General features: G+C 37.8%; 1 protein-coding gene across 1 annotated transcript; it reads left to right on the top strand.

The window, feature by feature from the left end:
* The first annotated feature begins 1,718 nt into the window (after positions 1 to 1,718).
* On the top strand, positions 1,719 to 7,719 carry EMB3147 (EMBRYO DEFECTIVE 3147). The gene is made up of 11 exons (XM_077360427.1): positions 1,719 to 1,862; positions 1,990 to 2,238; positions 3,893 to 3,978; positions 4,148 to 4,214; positions 4,450 to 4,592; positions 4,882 to 4,930; positions 5,065 to 5,202; positions 5,292 to 5,372; positions 6,674 to 6,850; positions 6,954 to 7,040; positions 7,171 to 7,719. Exons 2-11 carry the CDS (start codon positions 1,990 to 1,992, stop codon positions 7,231 to 7,233), a joined length of 1,140 nt encoding a protein of 379 aa, XP_077216542.1. The 5' UTR covers positions 1,719 to 1,862; the 3' UTR covers positions 7,234 to 7,719.
* Positions 7,720 to 8,812: the final 1,093 nt, after the last annotated feature.

Raw genomic sequence — 8,812 nt, forward strand, 5'->3', positions numbered from 1 at the left:
ATATCGCCGAAATTTCGGAAAAAATATTAATATTTTAATCCTTTGGGCCGATGGCCGACATTTCAGCCCAAAAAACCAACATTTCGAGTCCCTTTACCGAATTTCGGCCTTTCGGTTTCAGTGGGGACCAAAATTAACCCTGAAACCGAAATTTAAAACCTTGATCCCGACTAGACTCTTATTGGTGCGTTTTGAATTTCTTAATTACCTTTTGAATAACATAAAAAATTATTATTTTTAGTATACTGATATAATTGCTTCCATTTACGTGGTCAGGTTTATAAATTTATGCACGAGAGTTAAATTTAGAGATTTTTTTGGTAGATACACTCCGATCGAACCTCCCACCTCAAGGTTGAAGACTAAACCCTTCTTCTTGACCGTTGAGCTAGAGGCTCAATCCTTTTTTTAAAAAAAAGGGAACTGTTATAGCACTACTGTATTTTGATGAGGGCACTCCTCACTTTATTAAAAGTACGGTATGGCCCACACCAAAGGATGATCCAAACCGTCCATTAGATGGATCACAACCTAAATATGCTGTGCCCCAAAAATCATTTCCATAGGTTGATCCTAACCCTCCGATTTGAATGTTAGAGTGTTGATCCTAACCCTCTATAGATCAGAGGGTTAGGATCAACCTATGGAAATAATTTTTTGGGACACAACTTATTTAGGTGTGGCCCATCTAATGGACGGTTTGGATCATCCTATGGTGCAAGCCATACCGTACTTTTAATAAAGTGAAGAGTGCCCTCAACAAAATACAGTAGTGCTAATAACATTTCCCAAAAAAATTAGAGATTTTTGATGTGAAGATTTGTTGTTTTCTATAATCTTTGAATTTAGTCACTGTCCTAAGGTAAAAATATCGACGGTTCGATCACATATGACCCATAAACCGAGCGTGAGCTCTTAAAATACATAGAGAAAGACTGGTATGTAATAACTAATAACTGAGAATTTATATGATGGGTGGCCGTGAAAACACGTGAAGTCTAAACCGTTCATCTGTTTGGGCACAACGTAAATAGGTTGTGCCCAAAAACTCATTTCCATAGGATGATCCTAACACTCCGATCTGAACTGATCTGAATATGGAGATCTTCTACAGATCGGAGGGATAGGATCATCCTATGGAAATGATTTTTTGGCCACAACCTATTTACATTGTGCCCAAACAGATGAACGGTTTGGATCATCAAAAAAAGTGGGCCGTACCTACTTTTTTTAAACTTCACGTGTTTTCACGGCCACCCATCGTATAAATTCTCGTAATAACTAATAGAGGAAAATGATTGTGAGCTTGAAGCTCATATAGCTTATATGAGCTTGAGGGCCAAACACATGGGTCCCACATTTTTTGTGGTGATCCAAATCATTCATTTACAAGGCCCCATCATAGATAGGGTGTGTACAAAAAATCAGCTCTATTGGATCATCCTAACCCGTCCAAAAGCAGAAGGCAAAAATGGGCAGATTTGTGGCAAACAGTGTCTGTCCATTTTGCCCTCCACTTTTGGATGGGTTAGGATGATCCTATGGTGCTGATTTTTTGTACACATGCTATCTATGTAAGGGCCTTTCAAATGAATGCTTTGGATCATCCTAACAATGTGGGCCCACATGTGTTTGGGCCCTCAAGCTCATATAAGCAATATGTGCTTCAGGCTCACAAATCATTTTCCTCTTACTAATAACTAATAGGGGAACTAATAATGACCCCCGGCGCAAGTTAGAATAAAAGGCTAAATGGGAGCGAGAAGAGAAAGGCCGCGTTGTTGGCCACCTCTTTGATTTGCCATTGCTATCTCCGACCACCCTTCGTTAACTCCGCTATCTTGCTCATGTGCGCACTATAAGTATCTATCAAATCCCTACCTCCTTATCCTACGCTTCCCTAATTCTTCTCTAACATTCATCACCTTTGTCCAATCTCGGATTTCTTTTTCGTAAACCCTAATTTTCATTTTTGAATCTCTCTCTCAGATGAGTTCTTCGCTTCTACTTCCCTCAATCTCTCTCCGAAAAATCTCCTACAATGCAACAGATTCCTTTAAGATCTTCGATCCTTCGAGCTTTTCGAGTTTCAGACATGGAATTCGGAGCTCCTTCCCAAAAAACCTCGAGAAATCGAGATTTTCCATGAGCGTTTCTATCGGATCTAGGGCATCAACGGTTGATGATGCCTTTTTTTCAGATTACAAGGCAAATTACGCTTTTCTGTTTCCCGGTCAGGTGAGGAACATCCAATTTTTCCCAATTTTGCTGAATTTTCTTAAATATGACAGGATTTTCGATGTAAAATTTTGTTTGTGTAGAATCTGTTAGGAGAGATTAATTGGAAAGTTGTTGACAACCCTAATTTTTTTTAATGTACGGATATGAACTTTAAAAATTCCCATATAATTCAGAAACTCTCACATTTGTTGAATTAAATGCAAACTTTCTGAATTAAACTCGAGTTTTATGAATAATTTTTCAAATTCTCATAAGAATGAGAAATATTGAATAGACACTGCAGTTTCATTCTTCTCTAAGGTGTCTAGTTTTTTGTTCATGGCCTATAATTAGCTTAATTGTTCGAATGCTTCTTTAAAAAAGTTGGTTTCTGTGGAAAAAAGTATAGAGGAGATGAATGTTTGGTGGCTGGCATTGGAAGAATTTTAGATATCAGAATGTTTAATTTTCGCCTTGTAGATGTAAATGCGGAATAAAGTTTAGAGTTAGGCAAGTTGGGTCAGAGAATGTGGACCTTGAGGAGCTGGTTACTTCACTGAGAGATGATGTATCAACTGTGATAGGTGGGCCTTGGATTCAACTATTGGCCTACAAGGAGACATATTGTTATATTCATCTTAATTTTCAGTTGGATGAAATGAATGACAAGGTATGTGTGTATTTTTACATTATTTGATGCATGAGCATCCATTAAGCCAAAGAAAAGAGGAGGAGGAGGAGGAGGAGGAGGAGGAAGAAGAAGAGAAAAAAGAAGAAACAAGAGTAAAAGGAAAGTGTGTATTTCTTTGTTTTTAATGGTAGATAGGAGACACTTATATAGTCCCTATGTGGTAGGCATTTAGAGAAGTCTAAGTAAAAGAAAATGGGTCTATTGGTTGAAATTCGTGTGAGTTTTTTTAGGGTTAAAAAGTTGTCGATTTGAGGAAGAAAACAAGTTATTATATGTTCTTAAGATAGATCATTCAAAAAAAAAAAGTTCTTAAGATAAGTCCCACAAATTAGTCACTTAAATAGAGCTAATTTGGTCAGTTTTGGGGTTTTTATTGATGCTAAATTTGAGAAACGAAAATCCCACAAGGTTTGAACCCTTTTCCGTTTTACTCTTCATGTGTTTTTAAAACAGGAAACTTGGTGGATTTCTATTCGTGGATGTTAGCTTATCCGTTTAGGCAATCACATGTAAAGCACAAATACAACATATATGACTAATTTTGTGGATGTTAGCTTATCCGTTCAGGCAATCACATGCAACAACCAATAAGAGTCTCAAGCTGGGGATTTTTTCCATAAGATTTTTCAGGCATCAGATATACCTGAAATCTGTTCTCATGTTCTCTCTGTATTGATTTCAGGCCGAATGTCCATTCATTTGGAATATATGGTTAACCGGAATGGTTTTCAGTAAATTGTAAGAAGTCTTTCCACAGTTATGTAGCATGAAACATAAGTTTCTGTGAGAAATTTGTAACAGCTCTCCACCTTCACTATAGGATTGGACGGTTTGTTTGTAAGTTATAAAAAAAGGACTCTGAACTATCTAGACCGTGGAAATTATGTGAAATTGAGTTGCATGTGTCAATTTTTCATTCTTCAGATAGAAACATTCATATTAATATGGCATACCCTTAATTCTGTGGCATTCATGTCTCAGGGTGCCCAAGCTGTGGGAATGGGTTCATCTGCTCAGAATGTCCCAGCTGCTGCTGACTTATTCCAGAAGGCAAATGACATACTTGGGTAGGTTGAATCTCAAACATTGTCCACATGCTTATTTTATCATTTTCTGTTTTCATGTGTCTCAAACTGCAAGTATCCCATTTTGTTTGGTCTGGAACAAATGAGTCTTTCTCTATCTGCGTTATAATCAAGTCTCTTCTGAATATTTATATGTTTTCCTTTGGCTTAGTTTCAATCTTTTGGATGTGTGCACCAATGGTCCAAAAGTAAAACTGGATTCAACAGTAATAAGCCAGGTAGCTCACTTTTTGCATCTGATACAATTTCTTTTGTTTCTTCATGCCCCCAGTATTATTGGTTTGCAACTTTGTATTTCATTAGTGAAATAGAATTGGAAGTCAGATATTCTTAGTAGTTCCTAACCTTTTGAAATTATAAAAGTCAAAGAAGATATATTTATATTTTATACTGGAAATTTTTTTATTTTTTTTGCTCTATAATTCTGTCTTTCTAAAGAGTACTCTTTTGCAGCCAGCTATCTATGTCACAAGCCTGGCTGCGGTTGAGGTACTGCGTGCTCGCGATGGAGGTCAGCAGATAATTGATTCTGTAGACGTAACATGTGGTCTAAGCTTGGGAGAATATACTGCCCTTGCATTTTCTGGTGCTTTCAGGTATTTTATTAACAACGTATAAACCATAATTTTTTTTTTTGGGATTGATATGCTTAGGCCAAATCCAACGCCTTCTTATCAAATTATAACCGAAAAGTTGTTAGTTATTTCATGCAAAGCTGCATTTTTTTAGATGAAGAACATGGTACAATTTATAAGGATTGGAAAACAAGTTTATTAAAGGATGATAACTGATAAGCTGTTTCTGGTTTCTCTTAGACCTTTCTCCGCAATTATCTTATTTTGGATGCTTCATGGTATTTCTTACTCAAACTCTTATGTATATTAGCTTTGAGGATGGTCTCAAGCTTGTCAAGTTAAGAGGAGAAGCTATGCAGGTAGGCATTCAAAAGTCGCTTGATGTTTAGTTTCACGTATGAATCCCTGACATTAATTGGTTTAAAAAGCATTTTGGTAGTTAAAAATTGCAGTTTGGTAGTTAAAAATTATTATATTTTGCTACTTTCTACAGGAAGCTGCAGATGCTGCTAATAGTGCCATGGTAAGCATTATAGGGCTGGATTCTGAAAAGGTCCAGCTGTTATGTGATGCAGCTAATGAAGACGTTGATGAGAAGAATAAAGTTCAGATTGCGAACTTTCTATGCCCTGTAAGATTGCCTTCAGTTATTTTCTTTTAGTGCATTTTTCCTTACCTTTATTTTCTTGAACTTTGACACAACATATTGTGTAATGGTAGGGTAACTATGCAATCTCTGGAGGTGTGAAAGGTGTTGAGGCAGTAGAAGCGAAGGCAAAATCGTTTAAGGCTCGAATGACGGTTAGTTTGTCTTTTTTGAATCTGCTGATTTGTTGCTTTTTAGTATACTACTATACTATATTTCTTTCTTGTCGTTCCCTTTAAATAAATAAAAAATGTACAATATTGGATAAGACCTTATGATATCATTTTTACCTTTTGTACCGACTTAAACCATTTTAGCTGGAATTGCCTACTTTTTGAACTAGTGAAAGAACAAAGATTTTAAGTACAACGCAGAAGAACATGTTAGGCATGAAATTCCATTTCTACAAAGAAACCGTTCATCTCTAAAATTTGCAAGCCAGTTCTTCACGAGTTTGCTTGATAGATGTAATTAAGATACTCTTCCCATTGAGAAATTGGGAAGAATATGTGCCATCTCCTGGTATAGGGTCTTGCTGCACCGTGACCTTAGCTACAATCACAGGCCCTATCCCAGTTGGCTTAGGGAAAGAGATTATCTCACCTCACCATGTTTGTTAAACATGTGCCAGAAAACCAGTTAGTCCATAGTCCGTACTCCTGAGTTCCCTGAAACTTCCATTGTAATTGAATTTTAGCCAGGAGAGGCATCCACCTATCTGTCAGTACACTTCTAGAGAGTTGTTCCTGCAATATGCCCACACTTTTTTTCAGCCATAACAGAAAACTGGATCCTATTCAAGACACAGAAATTACTGCATATAGGAACAAGTTCACCTTTGGCTGAGGTGGAATTATTGGCATCCCATTTTTTGGGCGTCAAGAGAACCCTCTTTGGGATTAGGTTTAGTTCCAGTAAGAACCTTCATTTTCACGTGACCTTGGTATCAAAGCTGCATGTATAATGATCTTTCCGTACGCGTCCTTCGTCACTTCACTTTAGAGTTTAGACATTGATGTGCAACTTAATATCTGGATTAGCATGGAAATTTACATAGGTAATGATATCTGATTATCTGTACATGTTTTGATAATGCCACATCTGTCTTTATTGTACACTTATCTGATTGGTGGTTAGAGAGTGTTACAATTTCAAAAAGCCTATCAACAGCAATTTGTTTTGTTTAAAGGGCACCTATCAACAGCGAATTAGACATATGTTGGGTACAGTTATGTATATGACTTCTAATTTTGCTTTGTCATTAGAGTCCTAGTTTTATGTCTGCATGTCTCCCAACACAGGAGCAAAAGCTATCATTAATGAAGAAGTAGTCACTCTTAACATCATTAAAGAAAAAGCAGGATTCAGACATGTCTTTGTTCCCAAATGAAGTAACTTTTCATGGTCGAAGTCCCCAAATGAGTAGGATTCAAATATGTCTTTGTTCTCCTCTCAGGTACGACTTGCTGTGGCGGGTGCTTTCCATACCAGCTTCATGGAACCAGCTGTTTCTAGATTGGAAGCAGCCTTGGCAGCAACAGAAATCCGAACCCCCAGAATACCCGTCATATCTAATGTGGATGCACACCCACATTCAGATCCCGACACAATTAAGAAGATATTGGCACGACAGGTGAACCTCTTTAATTAATTTTTTGCCTTTTTCCTGCTCCCCATGCCTTTGATTAATGATTTGTAGGAGGAAAATGAATGGTCTAATAACTTAAAAATCGCAGGTGACGTCTCCAGTTCAATGGGAGTCGACAGTAAAGACTCTACTATCCAAAGGACTGAAGAAAAGCTACGAGTTGGGACCAGGAAAGGTAATATTGGCTCTTAGACCCATCGTCTCAAAAGGTTAACATGTTAGTGCGGACCCATTGAATCCCCTACATATCATCAAGCTTTTGTATGTATAATTTACTTAGTCTGGTGTGAATCTTTTATCATCAGGTAATAGCTGGCATCTTGAAGAGGATGGACAAGGCAGCCGAGATGGAGAACATTGCTGCCTGAGAAGAGTATGGGACTCTTTTTATCTCTCACTAACAACTCCATACATGAACCATGACTCTTTCACAGCATTGTTCTTGGATCGTGTTGCTCAACCACAGGCTTGAAGAGTCTCTGCTTATTAAGTGAAACCAGGGAAGATACTACAGTGCAAATTACGTATGATTTGTGGGTGTCGTGTTCCGCCAATAATCTGTAGGATTTCATAGGTATGTCACTCAAGGAACCATCTTTATTACAATTAGAGTGGTGGTTTTTTGCTTTTCCAGTAGCCATCTGAGTAGTGATCAGATTCTGTTGGTGGGTTATATTTTGAACAGTTCTGTAGATAGTTTACAGTGCTCAATGTCGTTTTTTATGGAATTATATGGTGTCTGGACCTATATTTTTGTAGAAACATAAGAGCAGGTGAGAGTGCAGATGAAGAACACCTGTTCAATGATCCAACCCATTTAGTTCATATCATATACATTCTTGGTGGCGATGGTAGATGTGAGTTCTGGCATAGTCGCACCTGTGGTAGCACGAAAGCCCTTTCACTTTTGGAGGCTGATGATTTCAACCTTTGGTTGTTAATCTCAGCCGTTGTTAAAAAAAATCAATGGCTGATTTTGGTGCAATGGAGATACGGATTACACCACCTCTAAATAAGCAAAATGAGAAAAATACCAGTAGATGCTTAGAAATACATTAGTAAGCAAAGGTATTAGAGTTGCATGTGTATTTAAAAAAAAAAACAGTGGCCCACATGGTTGGATAATCCAAACCATTCATTTTTTTGACCCCATCTTAAGTATGTCATTCCCATAGAACGATCTTAACCTTCTCATCTGTGAAGAATGTCATGTTAGAGAAACCACTTCAGATCGGAGGGTTAAGATCATCCAATGGAACTGATTTCTGAAGCACAACCTATTTTAAGGGCCCAACAAATGAATGATTTCGATGGGCCCCCTTTTTTACTTGGGACAGCCCCAGTCGTGTATTTATGACTAGCCCGGACTTGTGGTCGCTGGTCGGACCTCTAACGGATCCGATCACATGATAGAGGGGTCGTTAATCATCACAAATGCGGTCAATTGCCCTTAGTCCCACTATATTCAGATGATTCACAGCCTTTGATAAGCATGATTAAAAATGTGACCTTTAAGATGCGTTTTAAGCCGTTGATTTTTGCATGCGTCAATCTTGTTTGGTTACCGGGACATTCTCAGATCAATGGTCCTGATCGTCCAACAATTACGCCACATGCACTATCGTTTCCATTCATCAAGAGGAGATTGTCTTGATAGTAAGATCTTCATCTAATATACCATGTAGGCCCATTCTGCATCCTATCGTGATGGCCCATCATCTCAACCGTCCACATCATCGCATTGCTAGCCTAGTTAATAGTAGTGGGTCCCATCTTGGCTGATCCACACGTACTTTGTGGGCCCACATTTGATATCTGATAATCTTAAGTTCTTAACGTCAAGAGACTGTCCAGATTTATTGACAAAAAATCATTTCAGGAGACAATTAGAATTGCCCATTGGGCATACTTTTGGGGAAAAATAAAAAAGTTAAAAAACAAATATTC

This window comes from Tasmannia lanceolata, unplaced genomic scaffold (assembly GCF_043159265.1).
Source record: "Tasmannia lanceolata isolate RefF3 unplaced genomic scaffold, GAP_Taslan_0.1 ptg000018l, whole genome shotgun sequence".
NCBI classification, from domain to species: Eukaryota; Viridiplantae; Streptophyta; class Magnoliopsida; order Canellales; family Winteraceae; genus Tasmannia; species Tasmannia lanceolata.

Bases quoted from the DNA above. Each gene is read 5' to 3' on its own strand.
- EMB3147 (XM_077360427.1), top strand. From the start codon at position 1,990: ATGAGTTCTTCGCTTCTACTTCCCTCAATCTCTCTCCGAAAAATCTCC. The intron at 4,215-4,449 runs GTAGCTCACTTT...ACTCTTTTGCAG, and splicing joins ATTCAACAGTAATAAGCCAG to CCAGCTATCTATGTCACAAG. The intron at 7,041-7,170 runs GTAATATTGGCT...TTTTATCATCAG, and splicing joins ACGAGTTGGGACCAGGAAAG to GTAATAGCTGGCATCTTGAA.